At 35.2% G+C, this 17,829-nt stretch overlaps 1 protein-coding gene across 1 annotated transcript; it reads left to right on the top strand.

The window, feature by feature from the left end:
- The first annotated feature begins 14,227 nt into the window (after window positions 1-14,227).
- Window positions 14,228-17,308, top strand: LOC144439893 (2-Hydroxyacid oxidase 2-like). Its single transcript, XM_078129124.1, has 4 exons — window positions 14,228-14,467; window positions 16,056-16,214; window positions 16,553-16,622; window positions 17,241-17,308. The coding sequence occupies exons 1-4, from the start codon at window positions 14,228-14,230 to the stop codon at window positions 17,306-17,308; spliced, it is 537 nt and encodes a 178-aa protein (XP_077985250.1).
- Window positions 17,309-17,829: the final 521 nt, after the last annotated feature.

Raw genomic sequence — 17,829 nt, 5'->3', positions numbered from 1 at the left:
ATACCTGGTACCATTTATTTCAAGGTGCATGACAAGCCAATTTGCATTGCTAGACAAAATTTAACGAATAGCAGCCAGGTTCGTTAAGAACTGGAATGGAATTCACAGGAAGCATAGCTATACAACAATGTTCGACCAAGTGTATCTCTTATGCCGTCTCAAGCTGTGCTAAAACTACATACAATAGCAGAAAGTTTCTCTATTGATCACAGTGTAATCTTTCCCACCTTGATGTTTAATTAGTGTACATTTCACCAGTGGAGTTTTAAGTAGAGTCTTCAGGATAGGGACAATGTGGGATATCTAATCTGGTATAATAAACAAAGTTGTAAAGTTGCATTGTGTTCTAGATGCTAATTAAACATCAAATGTGGAGTTGTTTGTTTACCGTCTGAGTGAAGTGAGTGAGTGTCTGTGTCATAATTAAATCTGTGTAGTGACCAGCCAGTTTTGGTCTCATCAACAATTCTTTTTACATTGAAGTTTCATAAAACATTACAGTTAGTCCACTTGCCAGAGGTGTTTTTTTTGCGGTTTTTAGGGGTTAACCTTGCATTGTGAGTTATATGATATTTTTTGCAGATTCCACCCCAGAAAGGTGTCCTGTTAGCATATCTGATGGGTGCCACTCGTGCACCCTTGGGCACTTTGTTATATCGCGAGAAAACCGAAATACCATGTATTGCTATGGGTAAACACATGTTTGGTAGGCGTTAATACTTACTGCCTATAAAACCATATCAAAGTTCCTTAAAAGTCATATCCCATTAGGGATACTTACAGAATCAAACAAATAAAACATTCTCGAGATAATGTTACAACGCTGAATTTGGTAGCTGCAACGTTGACCCGTATTCAGCGGTAAACTTTGGACTCGCCCGGATAGCAATCTGAGAGGTACCGATTTCACGAAACAGTGCTCTGTAAAAAGAAGAAACTCACAAGGACACAAATATTACTTTTGTGTTGAATGACTTATACGATTTGCAGCATAGGGAGCTATTCGCCTCAGTTCCAGTCAATTACAGTTAATTGTCAAAGTTCTTTCAAGTAATTTCAGCTCAGCTCACAATTTCTCAAGAACCCGCTGGTATCGCTCTTCACTTCAGTCGCCAACTGACTTAGTCTCCGGAATAGCGAATTCCACAGCTACTTCAAACGCATACGTCATCAACATTTTTATTTAAAACATCGTTCATTCCGTATTACAAATATGGTTAACAAACAAATTGTTTACAACAAAAGATTCTCTCTTAACCTTATTTAGTAAATGTTTATTAATATAATTAATTCAATTCAGCAATAGCCAGTTTATTGACCCGTGCTAAATAATTCTAGCTAGACAGCTGTTGATTCAATTGGGACACAATTTATCACTCTAAGATGACATGTGACCTCTACTCATTAGGATAGAATAACATTACTTGACCCGGCTCTGTCTCATTAATCAATGTGACCTTATCACTTGTGTCTTTTGTCAACAGAGGAATTATCAAATCTTAAATGTTTATTTTGTGACTCGTAACACCATTCCCCCCGTCAAAATATGTTTTGTCCCCAAAACACGTAACCAGCCTAATTGTAAGAGAAGCTAATTTAGGTTACAAAATATTGGGAAGAGCGAAAGTGATGGTACCGAAAGATGAAGGTCACATACTGTCAAAGAGATTATTGAGGACAGACGAGCCCGTATAGTTTATATCATACATCAAGTCAAGTAAAGTTTGATAAATATAAAGTAAAGAAGGAATTTTTTTTTTTTTTTTTTTTTTTTTTTAAGGTAAAAACCTGATAATCCGTAAAAATTTGGAAAGTCGGAAATGTGAAGATAGCTTAAATGCCAAAGAAATGGTAAAAGGGTTTGTTGAGATGTCGTGAGACAAAGGTTTTGTAATATCGATCAAAATTTGTTCACAAAATTCACTTATTTAGCTTAATTAACTTAATTATCTTAAATAATTCTTAATTATAAAAGGCAAAAAGAGTTGCAAAATTGTTCTTAATTGAAAATTTAAATCGTCAAAATGTTTCATGTGAACTTGTAAAAGTTCAAAACTGTCCGAGAGTCTAAGAGTTCAAATTCATTTCAACAATTAGAGTTGAAAATGTTAAGAGTTCAAAAGTTTGTGTCTTCATATAATAATATTGAGGAACTGAAAAGAAACGTCAATATGATGACGTGAAAGTTGAAAGTAGCTCAACAACTTTGTTCCTTAAAGACATTTAAAAGTTAAAGTATTGAGATCACAACTGTCTCTCAATTTTCAGTGTGAAAGTTATCTCAATGTTCAGAGACTAAAAGTCCTTAATTAAATCTAATTAGACGTCAAAATAAAATAGGTACCATTAAAACAATTAATTGTTCATTAAATTTGATAACTGTTAACCATCAAAATTCCAGCGATTGTTCCTTAAATTGTAAACCATGTCAAGTTCAAGGGGTCACATTTCGGAATAGAGTTTTGAGGTTGAAGTGGAGTCGCAGTTGCACTAGTCTGTCGGCTAATGTCGTTACCGTTGCTAGCGTGGATGTCTGTCGTCACACCACTTAATCTACTGTTTACGAGTCTAGCATCTTCATGAATGAAGGGGCCCTGTAAAGGGTTGTCATGAATTGTGCAACTAGGCAAAGAGGTCATGTCCTTACTAGAATCACACATAGGATGATCTGAAATAGTAGGCAATATCGGGATGACATGCATTTCATGATCAATTGGACTGGCCTCAGAAGCCGTTGTCTTAACCATCAGTTTGTGCCAATATTGTTTAATGGCATGTAGGCAGTACTTATAAGTAATCATAAATATGATACAGAGAGCAAAAATACATATTGCCTCAACAATATATTTAATATAATCGGTGTTATGTGGAGGTTCAAATGGTTTTGTAGGGGATGGGTTTGTAGATATGAACCAAGAAATTTCCTGCGCTTCAACTCTTTTGGCCAATAAGATTTGCAACGCTATACTAAAATTTCTCATTTTCCACATCAGATATATGGACAATGCCAAGTTAACACACGATAATGCTAGGGTCACCCAAATTGAATTTGGAAACATTGTAAATACTGATGGATCATCATTAAAGTTTATGTTCTCCTGCCGAAATTGATCCATAGGAGTAAGAAAGACTTTGGAATTATCACGAAGCATAGTGGCAGCACGATTCAAATCAATTTTGATATCGTTTTCTGTGCTTAAAGTTTGTTTCCACTCAGTCTCTAATATTTGTACATCTGGCAATTGAACTGATGTAGGATTGTCGCTTAAGGTAGATAATTTCAAAGTAGGAAGGGCTGTACTATATAAAGACATAAGAACCGGAATATTCAAAGTATGACTATATACGATATCATGATCTTGTTGGCAACTATTTCCCAAGGTATCTATGTAGTATTTTTTTGAGAATAGTAAACAACCGCAAGGTATCGTGATCACACAAAAATGACACTTTTCAATTTTCTGCAATATTGCATCATTACAAGAAAGATGCCAATCTGATGAATAACCCTGAATTAATACTTGCGAATTTCGCAGCACCTGGGCTCTTTGAATGCCTGTGTGACGAACAATTATTTGAGGATTACACCATTTCAAGACTTTAGAATGTTGATTCAATAATACTGCACGAGCACATGATGGTAAGTCTGGTTTCAAAATTGTAAGTGGTTGACAAATAAGAATGGATAAACCTTGACATGTTTGAAATTCAGCTGTTGACATTTCTAGAAAATAATCTCCATTTCGCTGTATTGCAAAATAATTTGGCAAGTTATTTAAGACAGTAACAGATTGTGAAATCGCAGTTCCGTTTGTATTTTGTGCTACTGATGGAAAGGAAGGAATTGGCAAATGAATTACCTTAAATACATCGAAAATCAATGAATGACGACATAAAGGTACTGGAATATTGATGTAAATATTGTGGCCGTTTCTATAAAAAGTAGCTCCTTTTTGACGGTGATAATATGATGCGGTTTCGTGACACAAATGATATTGTGAATATTTTTTCTGAAAGTTGTCTTGTAACTTTTGCAGTGAATTTTCTAAAAGTTTGGAAGAGACAAATTCTGGTGGTAAATAGCCTTCCAGCAAGGTTTGCATACCAATTAAACGTTCTGTAGCTTTGGCTATTAAAACATCCAATGTACGTGATCTATCATCCAGAGCATTTAAAAGTAACATATAACGATGAAATTGATCATTTGAAAGATGATAACTATGGTCCTGTCGCTGTGTTTGTAATCGGAGTCGTTCAATGTCTGCTACTGCAAGAGTCAATTGTTCTACCGTTGAAAAAGTGTTATTGACAGAAGACCACAAATTGTCAATTCGTCGATTTGTAATCTTGAGTACGGAACTCAGGTCAGCACTAAAATGACGTAATCCTGTACGTTGATTTGCTAGTTCTTGTTCAACTGATGAAATATGACGTGCTAAAATCGAGACATCTTTCGTTGTTGCTGTTCCAAATAGAGTTTTAGAAATTTGCCCAATTATTGGCAAAATTGACCTGGTCTTTCGTTCTGAATTATAACCATTATCAAATCCCTTATTTCCATACTTGAATGATGAAAGTCGATCTAGTTCATTTAAGTAATGACGTAACTCTTTCAGCTTGTACTTTATGCGATAGTTTAACGTCTTGATGGAAGCAGAGAATTCATCACACATAGCATCAGTAATATTTAAAAGACACACCTGTTTATGCTGAAATGTTGATGTAACTTTCACAATCTCGTGTATATCCAGCCATGGAACCGCTATAGTGAGTGACCAACTGCTAGCAGAAGCTTCAATGACTGCTACCTTTTCGAAAATCACACCATAATTTAGACGTTGTACATCATCTGTGGCCATGAAGTCATAATCCGAGTCACTTTTTGCATATAATAATGGAAAAAGCATGACATAGAAGAAGACTGTTGCCTTTAGCATTGTAAACAGAAATGTTCTCCGGTCCATGGTGATCGATGAAGTGAGCTAATCAATGTTATCATTTAATGATGTGACCACGTAAGATATTTAAGAAATATTTACTTGTGTGATTTTGAAAGCGAGGCTGAGGATAGTCAGAAGTTATTTTACCATATAAGGTCAGAGCATGACGGATATGGAGATAACAATTTATGTGAGGTATACGAAGAATTTGAGAGATGTTCGAAATTCTAGTCAATAGTGTTTATTGTCCTTTGTGAGGAAATAAATATGTGTCATCAATTGGTGGAAATAAATATGCGTTATAATATGGTGTAACATATATGTTGTCCAAAGATGTTAAATTTAAGCAATCACAATTTTCACCATGATCTTCAGAATTTTCATATTCAGTGAATCTGCCACATTGGCTATTGTAGAACTTATAAGTGTAACGATGTGGTTCATCCGGATTTGTAGGAAAAGTTGTAGCGGTAAAAATATCATGTGAATCTAATATGGCTTGTTGGATTCTTTTGGGGAGAGGTAATTGTGATACAAGACGGCCGGCGTCACGTTTTGATTGTGACAATTTGATGGTACCTCCATAAAACTTTGGATTTCTTCCTAAAGAAATACAGTCTCTTATCTTAAAGACACATAAAGCAAACAAGTCATCTGGTTGGTTAAAATATGGAATTAGGGGTTCAAAATATGATTGTAATGATTCAGCTTTAAGCATGGAATTGAAAAGAGCCTGTGATAATTTTGTGCGCGCCTGCACACATGACATGACATATATTAATACTTCATGTGCTTTACGGAATTTTTCATCATGATTTCCAAAAGTACCTAAACTTCGATAATTATAGCACATGAATAATGCATAACAAAGCACGTCAATTCTCAGCGAATGCCAAGGAGTATTATTTTTTGAAAAATAGGCTAAGATAACCTTCAAACTATTTAGCTTGGAGTGCTCTATAGCCGTGGCGGTGACATATGTCTTCCAATGAAGATAAGGATTAGAAGGGAAATGTAAATTATAATTTTTTAAAGCATATTCGACTAAATTTGCGTGGTCATTGATAATACCTTGATATGTTACTTTATCCATATTATAAAGATACTTAATATTCCGTGGGCTGATTTCAACACTATCCTCGAAAATGGGTGTGTAGTCTTCATTTGCAGGAGTTGCAGCTATACGTTGTAAACGTAAGAATTCTAAATCAGCTGGGTCGCAATGTTGACGTAAAGCTTCATAAAATGAATCCTCTCGTAGAAGACAATTACAATCCAGAGCTTCCATTGCCCATATTCCGTGTTCCTCGTTAAGCCAAATAGTCATTTTGAAACCTCAGTATATTTAAACAGGAAGTGTTCATTCAAAGTAATGTTATCGAAATGGAAGTGTATTGCAAGTTGGAACACTAGTGACATGTATAAAATATTTACCGTACATTAGTCAAAAATTTGTAGCCCAATATGGTAATGAAATGTGACATTGTTTTGTGACACCAGTGACAAATGAGAAAGTACAATTGGAGGACCTATTTCTTGTGATTAAAACTAGTTGTTTTTTGAGTGGTCACTTAAGAAGTACCCTTGTGGCCCCTAACACACATCGTCTGGCCAGACTGTTCAATTATTCACACAATCACAGCTGTATTTATATCTAATTCCTTATTAGGTATAACTTGCAGAATCAATCATGAGGGTTTTCTAAATGACCACTCTTAAACATGAACTTTAAATAATGTGATTGACTCATACGGTAAACATTTTTTGATATTTGATGACCAAATATAAGAAATTTATACATGCTATATGGTAATATTTGTTGTAAAGGATTGCAGTGATCAAACAGGTGGTTTACTGTGTCATTGTCTTTGAGTGACCTTAAGTGTATACTTAAAGATGACGTTTATAAGTTCGTGAACCTGATATAAAAACAGGATGGTCCTTGAGAATGTTTAGTGCTAATTGATTCAAGTTTTCAACAGGTTCCCAACTATTAAACTCTGATGAATAACCTTCCCATTTAATTAAATACTGTAGTTTACCATTTTTGTACCTACCACGGATGATTTTTTGAACGTTATAAAACGTTTGATCATTTTCAGCGGTTAATGTATTTGTAATTGCATCAGAACTGTCATCAGTCTGATTTTGGTGGGTATACCGTTTTTCCCGTCTTAACTCAGCTCTATTGCGGATATTTTTTCTCCACGATTGTCCTCTAGGACTGTTGGTGTGTTGATTTGAAGTTGTTTCCGAACACGAATAATATTCAGTTTCTGAGTTCATGTGGTAGTCCGTCATAGTTGTTTGTCTTCTATTATTTTTATCAGTGTTTGATGTGGTATTATTGTTGTTAGTGGCAGAGTTGCTATTATCCCTGAGAGGAGCTTCGCTGGCTGTTAATGTAGTTGTATTATTGTTGTCACTTAGGAATTGTGGAGGTCTTAAGCGTGCATGCTTTAAACGATTTGCATGGATTAGCTTAGGATATTTCTTATCACCTGTTATGTATTCCAACTTGAAATTTACTGGTGAAACTTGTTCGATTATTCGAAATGGCCCACGAAAAGGGTGGTGAAATTTAGGTGTTCGACCCAATTTGACTGCTGGGTGATGTAGATATACGACATCACCCACTTTGAATCTGTGATCATGTGCTTTTTTTGCATCAAAATATGTTTTCATTTTGTGTTGAGCTTTCTGGATATTTTGTTTTGCGAGTGATATTGCAAGATTTCTAGCATGAGCTAATTCATCTAAATGATACTGAATATTGCGTGATTTACCCAATCTTGGCAAAATTTCAGCATCAACTGGTAATCGTGGTTCTGTGCCAAATAGGGCACAGAATGGTGTGATTCCAGTTGCTTCATGTGGGGTTGCCCTATATGCAAATAGAACAGATTGGAGATATGTGTCCCAGTCTGAACTTTGACAGTTTACATATATGCTAAGCATATTTATTATTGATTTGTTTAAGCATTCCACACTTCCGTTCGTAGTAGGCATATAAGGTGAGCTGCGTTGCTTAATAACATCAAAATATCGACATAATTCCGTTACAATTTGAGACATAAAGGAAGAACCTTGGTCTGACAACAATGAATTTGGAAATCCAAATTGACAGAAGATGTGTTCGAACAATATTCGAGAAACTGTTTCGGCTTTGCAATTTGCTGTTGGGAAAGCCCAACAAAATTTGGTAAGGTATTCTGTGATTACCAAAATATAACTATTTCCAGATTTTGTAGTGGGCAACTTTCCCACAAAATCAATTCCTATCTTATCAAATAAACCATTTACTGGTATAGGAAGTAATTTTTGACGATATCGAATACCTCGTTTCCGTGAGTGACAGAAGACACAGGATGCCACGTAAACTGTCACGTCTTTGATTAAGGTGTCCCAATAATAACGTAATCTGATAGCCTGTAACGTTCGTGAGGTACCCAAGTGTCCTGCTGTGACGTCATCATGAACCCTCCTTAATATGTATAGTTGTAAGGATTTCGGAATTACTAACTGTCGAATACAGTTATGAGCTTTAGCTGACTTACCTGTAGGGGACCAGTAATGATATAATATACCATTCAAAATGGTAAAATTGTCACTGCTTTGTATTATCTTGTGTGCATGCTTCGAGTCTGAAGGTAACTCGCCATCATTGGTTAAATAATTAATCATTGGTAATAAGTGTTTGTCCTGACGTTGTAAATTGTAGAGTTTATTAATGCCAGTATGTGTATTATCAATCTCACTATGATCGGTTAGTGTGTCATTGGAGTCGATTGATTGAGTGGATGCATTACACAGCTGGTCAGTCATGATATCAGTTTCAGACGAGTCGTATAGATGTCTGATGTCTGTAAGGATATCTTCTTGCGTGTTGAGTTGTAAATTGGCTATCTCTGGAATGTTAGAAATTTCATTCATAGTTAGCTGTGACTGATTGTGTGTATAATTTATGTCATCTGAATTAGTATTGTCGGTGTCTGTCGGTGTAATTTCGGAGTTTTGATATTTTTCAGGTGGATATTCGCGGCGCGACAAACTGTCCGCATGTGGAATTTTTGCTCCAGGTCTGAAAAGAATGTCGTAATTGTAACCTTGTACTTTGAGTACCCACCTGGCTAGCCTGCCGCTTGGAGTTTTCATTTTGAATAGGTAGATCAAATTTGCATGATCTGTAATGATTGTGAATTTGTTTCCTCTCAAGTAAATATCACATTGTGTTAATGCATGTATTACCGCGAGACCTTCACGTTCTGTACAGGTGTAATTTCGTTGTGCTGGATTTAGAGTACGACCACCATAAGAAATGACTCTTTCTATGCCATCTTGAACTTGGGCTAAAATGAATCCTACACTGTATGCTGACGCGTCCGTATATAATAGAAATTCCTCATTAAAACGTGGGAACGCCAATATTGGTTTTGATGTCAACGCCTTTTTTAACGTATCAAAAGCCTGTTGACAGTCATTAGTCCATATGAATTTTGCACTCTTTGCAAGCAATTTGTGTAGAGGATTTGCTATTTTTGAATAGTTATGAATAAATCGTCTGTAATATCCTGCGCAACCTAAGAACGATTGAAGTTGTGATACTTTCGTTGGTACGGGAAATTTTAATATTGCGTCGACCTTTTTTGGGTCAGTTGAGATGCCATTTTCGTTCAAGATATGACCTAGGAATTTAACTTCCCTTTTTCCAAATATACATTTTCGCGGGCTTAATTTCAAATTTGCATTTATTAACCTACCTAGAACAATGTCAAGGTTTTGAAGGTGTTGTCGAAACGTTGTTGCAAATATTAATATATCGTCTATATATGATATGCAAATTTTATATTGTAATTGATTTAAAATAAATTCTAAACTGCGTTGAAAGCTACTACTTGAGTTACGTAATCCTTGTGGAAGTGTCTTGAACTCAAACTTTCCATCATGAGTAACAAATGCCGTCTTATGTGAATCTTTTTCATCAAGGGCAATTTGCCAAAATCCACTAGTCATATCAAGTGTAGAAAAATATTTGGGACTTTGGGCCCCGATCATTTCTAAACTATCTGAAATATTTGGGAGCGGATGATTGTAAATTATTGTCACCTTATTTAATTCACGATAGTCAATCACAAGACGCCATGAGCCTGAAGGTTTTTTGACCAAAAGTACAGGTGCACTAAATGGGGATTTGCTACGTCGAATTATATTTTGTCTTAAAAGGTCATTTGTTTGTCTCGAAATTTCCTCACGCTTGTCAGGGGATACTCTATAGGGTGCCTTTGGTTTCACTTTGGCATTAGGTTCTAAATCAATAGTATGTTTAATAATATCACAATAACCCAAAGTATTTGAATTATCTACGAATGCTCGCCTATTTCTCCATAGTACTTCTTGTAAGTCATTAATTTGGCTATTTGTCAAGTTAGAGCATTGCCCAGTGAAGTCAAATAATGAATGAAATTCTTCCCGTTCTAAAGAGGGATTTGTCTGAGAAGGGTGTGTCTTATTATTTAAATATGTGTCCGTCATGTCAAAGTCATGTAAAGTGGTTCCGTCTGGGAGTGGTCTGAAAGTGCCCAATCGAATATGCCTACCTAATATGGCCTCATTGTTAGATGTGTTGATCAACCTGATTGGAACTGAACCCTCATAAGTAGATGCTAATACTCGTGCAACTTGAATGCCTAAGTAATGTAGTGACGTCATGTTGGTAGTGGTTCCTATTAGTCCATTCGGAAATGAGCCCCTTAGCTTAGCCGAAATTATGCATTCACACCTAGGGGGTATGACATATTTTTTAGCTGGTCTCAAGACTGCATTGGCATGGATGAATAATTTCTTGTGTGCAAAATCAATTATTGCTTTGTGCTGCTCTAAAAATTCCATTCCTAAGATCAAATCTCTATCTATGTCCTTAACCAAATGCACTGGAACATTGATTAGTTGATTTTCAATACGTATTGGAATTTTTACATAGCCTTGAATAGGAATCTGCTGATTGTTTGGTAATTCTATACATTTGTATTTAGGTCTTTTAATTTTGAACTTTTTTAGCTGTGGAATTTTTTCAAATAGTTTTGTGGAAACTACGTTTATTGTAGCTCCAGAGTCGATCAAAGCCGAAATTGCAGTATTGAAAATTTTAATAGTGATCAAATTGTTAGATTGTACCTTTAAATCAGCAGATTTTACAGAATTTAATTTGGGCGTGTGAGACATATTAGGCTCTTTGGATTTGATATTTCTCACACTCCTTAATCGTTTTTTGAATAAAAACGACTATAGGTAGGTCTTGGACAATTTCTAGCTATGTGACCTATTTGACCACATGAATAACAACCTCTGTTATTTCTTTCTGGGCAGGATGGGGCCATATGACCTGAACGATTACAATTTCTACATATTTGTCTGCCAGACATAATTTCTCTTCCGCCATATCTTGGGCGATTTTTATCAAAATTATTTTGACGGTCATACATAGGCCTGTTTGTATTGAAATTTGGCCGGCCTACTGCAAAATAATTGCCCTGATTTTGACGAAATTGAAGATTTCTTTGTGTCTGAGGGTAATATCCCGCCCGATTGTCAGAAAATGTTTGAGACTGTACCTGTTGTTGCAATTCTTCATTTCGACGAGTGAGCAATTCATTTTTTTGTCGTAATTGTGTAGTGAGCTCCACCATGTCGTCATGCAATTCTTGATCAATCCTGTTCTTGGGCAACTTCAATGTTGTGTTTCTGGATGTCAGCTGGCTGTCGTGGTTTGGTAGTTGAGATATGATTTCTGCTGTCTTGGCCGCTGAAAACGCATTTTCAAAGTCATTTGGTTCCCGGGATAAAGTTGCTATCTTGATTTCATGACGCAAACCCTGTAAAAATAAACTTAAAATTTCTGGGGCCGTGCGCATTGCTTTAGCACATTTTTCCCGTAATCGGCTGGAATAGTCATCCACAGATTCATTTTGTCGTTGTTTTATCAAACTTAATTGCTGATCAACGAGCCATCTTGGTTGAATACGATGAAATCTTGCAATAAATAAAGGCCGCAATTCATTCCAATTTTGTGCCTGATTTTCGTCCAAGTCTACATACCATCTTTCAGCAACATCTCTTATCAATAATATAAAGTATTGAACTTTTTGATCGTCATTTAAGTTCTTTAATACAGCAAATGCATCAAATTTATTCAACCATCGTTCTGGTGATTCATCTTCTTTGCCATAATAGTAAGGCGGTTTCTCATCACTTATCTGGACTCTTCCTATTCTGTTATTCACATCTTGTATTAGATTTTGAATGTTATGAATAGGGTCAGCTTGATTATTTTGTTCCAAATTTTGTGCAATTGGAATATTTGGTTGTAGGTTGTGATCAATTGGTACAATTGGTATTATGTCTTGATCAATCTGTAAATTGTTCTCCAAGTTTGCCATTTGTGCAAGAGGAATTTGTGGTATGTCTGGCTGTCTCAGTATACGGCCCGATCGTAGTAGCATATAATGTCTTATAAAGTACTTACGTTTTGCGATTGTACTTTTTTACCTGTTGATTCTTTGAATAGCACTGTCCAGCCCGGATTTTACACCAGTGTTACAACGCTGAATTTGGTAGCTGCAACGTTGACCCGTATTCAGCGGTAAACTTTGGACTCGCCCGGATAGCAATCTGAGAGGTACCGATTTCACGAAACAGTGCTCTGTAAAAAGAAGAAACTCACAAGGACACAAATATTACTTTTGTGTTGAATGACTTATACGATTTGCAGCATAGGGAGCTATTCGCCTCAGTTCCAGTCAATTACAGTTAATTGTCAAAGTTCTTTCAAGTAATTTCAGCTCAGCTCACAATTTCTCAAGAACCCGCTGGTATCGCTCTTCACTTCAGTCGCCAACTGACTTAGTCTCCGGAATAGCGAATTCCACAGCTACTTCAAACGCATACGTCATCAACATTTTTATTTAAAACATCGTTCATTCCGTATTACAAATATGGTTAACAAACAAATTGTTTACAACAAAAGATTCTCTCTTAACCTTATTTAGTAAATGTTTATTAATATAATTAATTCAATTCAGCAATAGCCAGTTTATTGACCCGTGCTAAATAATTCTAGCTAGACAGCTGTTGATTCAATTGGGACACAATTTATCACTCTAAGATGACATGTGACCTCTACTCATTAGGATAGAATAACATTACTTGACCCGGCTCTGTCTCATTAATCAATGTGACCTTATCACTTGTGTCTTTTGTCAACAGAGGAATTATCAAATCTTAAATGTTTATTTTGTGACTCGTAACAATAATGAGATACTTTCTCATTATCTCGAGATATTATCTCATTATCTCGAGAAACTATCTCGATCTCGTTATCACGACATAATTTATCGTTATCTCGAGAAATCATCTCATTATCTCTTGACATAATTTCATTTGTTTGTATCCAGCATGTAGCCAAAATTTAAAACTGAGAAAGAATATTAATAAAATCGCGAAAATCGTGAAGTCTCGCAAGAAATAGTGGGTGCGGAAACTGACTTAAACTTAAACTTAAAAAGACAATAAAAGTTTTTCTTGCAATCTGCAATGGCTGTACATATGATAGGAAGAAAAACACAGACACCATTTGGAAAACAAAGGAAAACCTGAACTAGACTCTCACACATGAAAAAATATGATAAAATAAAAAATATACCTACCCCATCTATTCTAAAATTGAATGTAATCGGAACCACAAATTTTTTTTTACGCCTAATGTAGTTATTTATCATCATGCAAATCACTTTCCAAAGACTCCTCCCCGAGTCAACGTCACTTACAAATTCTAATAATCCACTTAAGACCCCGTCGAAACCATACGAATTGGTGCCCAGTTAGCACACAGACAAGAAAAAAATACCATAACCCTGGGTTCTGATGATCCATCCCTGCCTATTTTTTGCTATCCGCTTTATTTGTTGTTGTTGAAATGGTTGATATAGGAAACTTGCAAACACATCTGCGCAAACTAAATATGACTGACAGGGGGATAGTGTGTTGTTTATCGTAGTACCTAATAAGGGGTAAGCCATATAGGGCCTGTCGTCAGAATAACATACCAAGATTGGGTTACTAGTATTTGTGGTTTATTCAAACTGTATCAGAATATTGTTAACATGAGTGATGGCGTCGTCAGTGTTTATTGTCACATTTCCCAAAATACATCATTCAGGATATCCAAAATGGCGAGTTTGTAAATCTTTTATTCCCTATTGCCAATAAACATTTTGCCTCTCCTGGGGCCTATGTTTTTGAAGGATTATGGTATAGAAGAAACCCATTATGGGAGTGATTGTCATATTGCCATAAGAGACCCTGCAGCAACGTGGGAATACATAGACTGGGTGTGCTCTCAAACCAGCCTTCCAATCATAATAAAGGGTGTCCTTACTGCAGAGGACGCTGTGCTGTCCGTTCAACATGGTGCAAGTGCTATTATTGTATCAAATCATGGCGGACGGGAACTCGATAGTGCGCCAGCTACGGTGAGCCCATTATATTCTTACATTATTGTTATAATCGAGAAAAAACTACTTCTTCGTTTTTATAAAAATCAAAAAAAAAAGAAATATATTACAATAATACGAAAAAGTGTTTTGAGACTAGAGTGCACATAACAATTCGTGTTGCAGATAGAGTGCCACATACCATGAGGTTTAATTTGTGAGGATTATTATGTATTAGTAAATTGTAAGCCCCCCAAAAAATAGTTTCTGGTCAGCGCGCGCATTTCTTAAGGTGTTTGTTGTTTGTCCAGCCCATGCAGTCTGCAGATGTAGGAGGACATACAAAAATAACCCTCCCTACTTCAGTGAAGACAACTGCGGAGCCATTATGAACAAGCAAATGCCATCTGCCCGACATACACACCCGCTCTAAAGTACTAAAAAAAGAACAGTAACTGTCATAAATAGTAGATTCAGTGACAGGTTTGTTGATGATTAAAAAAACAAATATTTAAAAAATAAAAAACACACCATTTTAGACAAACTGTCTTGACCAGAAACCATTCTTTTTTTTCTTGGCATAACAGTATTTAAAATAAAAATAGACTATATATTCCCTCTTTGAATGGCGATTCTGCAAACCATGATTTCATAAATATTCTGACTATGCAATTCAACAATGTGATTTCTCATTGGGCATCACATCCAATGGTCGAAATAATACTTCCAAATGCACAATGCAAAGATATTTTTATCTCATTATACAAAAAAAAGATATTTGTTTGCAGATGCACAGTCTTGAAAGGAAAACCCAATTGTCTATCTCACGAGAAAGATATTAGATTAGATTAGATTAGGTTAGATTAGATTAGATTTGAGTAGATTAGATTAGATTTGAGTATATGAGAATACTTTATTGACCAAAACGATTGTAAAGTCAAGAAGGAATAAAAGCAAAACAAGACAAAACAAAACACACATACATTAAATAAATACATACATACATACATACATACATACATACATACATACATACATACATACATACATACATACATACATAAATAAATAAATAAATACGTACATACATACATACATACATACGTACATACATACATACATACATACATACATACATACATACATACATACATACATACATACATAAATACATACATACATACATACATACATGCAATACAACACAACACAATACAATTCAATGCAATACAATACAATATAATATAATATAATATAAAATAATATAATATAATATAAAATAATATAATATAATACAATACATAATCGTGATAAAACAGACAAAACGTAAAAGGCTTCATGAAATAACATGCCACCAACAGACGTTTTCCCATAAACCCTTGCTGGAAATAAAAAAAGGCGGAAACCACGTGGAGTGCAGTATAGCTTCTTTACAAGATAGCAAGGTTGAATAAGTTATTTGTCACCATAAATCATTCTGTAAGTTGATAGGAGTACTCATTACGTATGTACAAAAGGCAGAAATAAGTCATTTAATCTTCAAATGTCTATGGCCTCTTGGATTGCTGAACTCGCCAGATTAAGCTATGTATTAATAACAGTATTTAACTTATCTATATATATATAGATAGAAGTATTGCCTGAAATAGTACGTGCAGTTGGTGACATGTGTGAAGTGTATTTAGATGGGGGGATACGCACCGGAAATGATGTATTCAAGGCGTTGGCTTTGGGTGCTAGAGCCGTCTTTGTTGGAAGACCAATTCTCTATGGACTTGCCCACTCTGTGAGTATGGTTTCAAAAATTAAAAGTACTCTTATAAAAGAAAAAGTGGATAATGTCTTAAATAAGTCCACGAAAATGAAAACAAATGTTGAGAAGTTAAAAGTAATGCCATCTACATGTGTCACATAGTGGCTGCAAAGTATTAGCTAGTGACAGTGGTGTAGATTATATCACGAGACGTAAGATACCGACAGAAGATGTGTTTACTTGCAATTGATCAGGCAGTATATTTTATAGTATACAAGTACATTTATGCAAACTAGTCAAAATATTAAGCTGATTTCGAGTTTAATCAACAAAGTACTACTTGGAATAAAAACGAGCCGTTATCCCTGTAGGGTGAAGAAGGAGTTAGACATATTCTAGAAATACTGAGAAGTGAACTACATCAGACGATGGCTTTTGCAGGTAAGCTGATTAACTGATTAACTGATGTCACTAGCTGTTTATATCCTACATCTGTATAACGTATATAATATTTCCATATACAACAAGCATACAAGTACGTCAAGTGACGTCAAAGTCAGAAGACGTTCACTGTATCTGAATATTTGATGTCATCTTACTTTGAAACATAAAAGAAATGAACGTGAAATCCAAACTTAGTGTCGTCAGACTAAAGAAAGGTATGGGTTTATTTGTACCTAATTATTTATGATATATGTTGAGACCACCTCCCCCCCCACCCCCACCCACCCCCAGCAAGTGTCTGGGTAATCAAGACTATATTATTTGCCAGTATAAATAATGTCAGTTTATTTATACCAGTATATTGATTATGCAAATCTAGAGATCTGATTGTTCTAATCATGAAAATACAAACCCTGCATCAGTTGTCTAAAAATGCTGCTAATCAAAATGTCGTTTTATCAGTAGTAGATAATTAAAACTGTCTTAAAGGTGCCGAAAAGTTGTCTCCCTATCACACTATCAGAACAGACGTACATTGATACAAAATAACATCGGTTTCTCTTACGAAATGATTTATTTTATTAATTTTGTTGGTTTTTTACTGTTTTATTTCAGGATGCCGTACTCTATCAGATATAAATACGTCATATGTCGTTCATGAATCCCACTATGCAAAATTGTAAACACATTAGTCAAACTCAAAATAAACTGTTTGATTCCGGTAACAAGACTTCAGAAAATACGGTATGAAGGTTGACTTTACTTTTAAATTACTTCGACCCAAGATAAGATACTCGTAGATCGTTATACTCTCGTGAGAATTTGATGAAGTTTAAAAGGAGAAAATAGAAGTAAATTGATATTAAATTGTATGTATGTATGTATGTATGTATGTATGTATGTATGTATGTATGTATGTATGTATGTATGTAAAGAAATGCATATGGAACTTATAAATCAGTCTGTATAAATAGCTGTTAAATCCGACGTTTCGAATAAATATTCTTTTTCAAAGGAACAATCGGCGAGATACAAAAATGTTAGGTTAAAACCTGAACATTTCTGAAAATAATGGAAGAAAACCGCGCGTGATATATCAACGGTTATATACGTGGGAAAGTTCTAATATTCGCACGCACCAAATGGAACCCAATGTATGCATGCATGCATGCATGCATGCATGTATGTATGTATGTATGTATGT

This window comes from Glandiceps talaboti, chromosome 9 (genome assembly GCF_964340395.1).
Source record: "Glandiceps talaboti chromosome 9, keGlaTala1.1, whole genome shotgun sequence".
NCBI classification, from domain to species: domain Eukaryota; kingdom Metazoa; phylum Hemichordata; class Enteropneusta; family Spengelidae; genus Glandiceps; species Glandiceps talaboti.
This window is presented reverse-complemented; position numbering and strand designations above follow the sequence as displayed.

Bases quoted from the DNA above. Each gene is read 5' to 3' on its own strand.
- LOC144439893 (XM_078129124.1), top strand. From the start codon at position 14,228: ATGTTTTTGAAGGATTATGGTATAGAAGAAACCCATTATGGGAGTGAT. The intron at 16,215-16,552 runs GTGAGTATGGTT...TTATCCCTGTAG, and splicing joins TCTATGGACTTGCCCACTCT to GGTGAAGAAGGAGTTAGACA. The intron at 16,623-17,240 runs GTAAGCTGATTA...GTTTTATTTCAG, and splicing joins TCAGACGATGGCTTTTGCAG to GATGCCGTACTCTATCAGAT.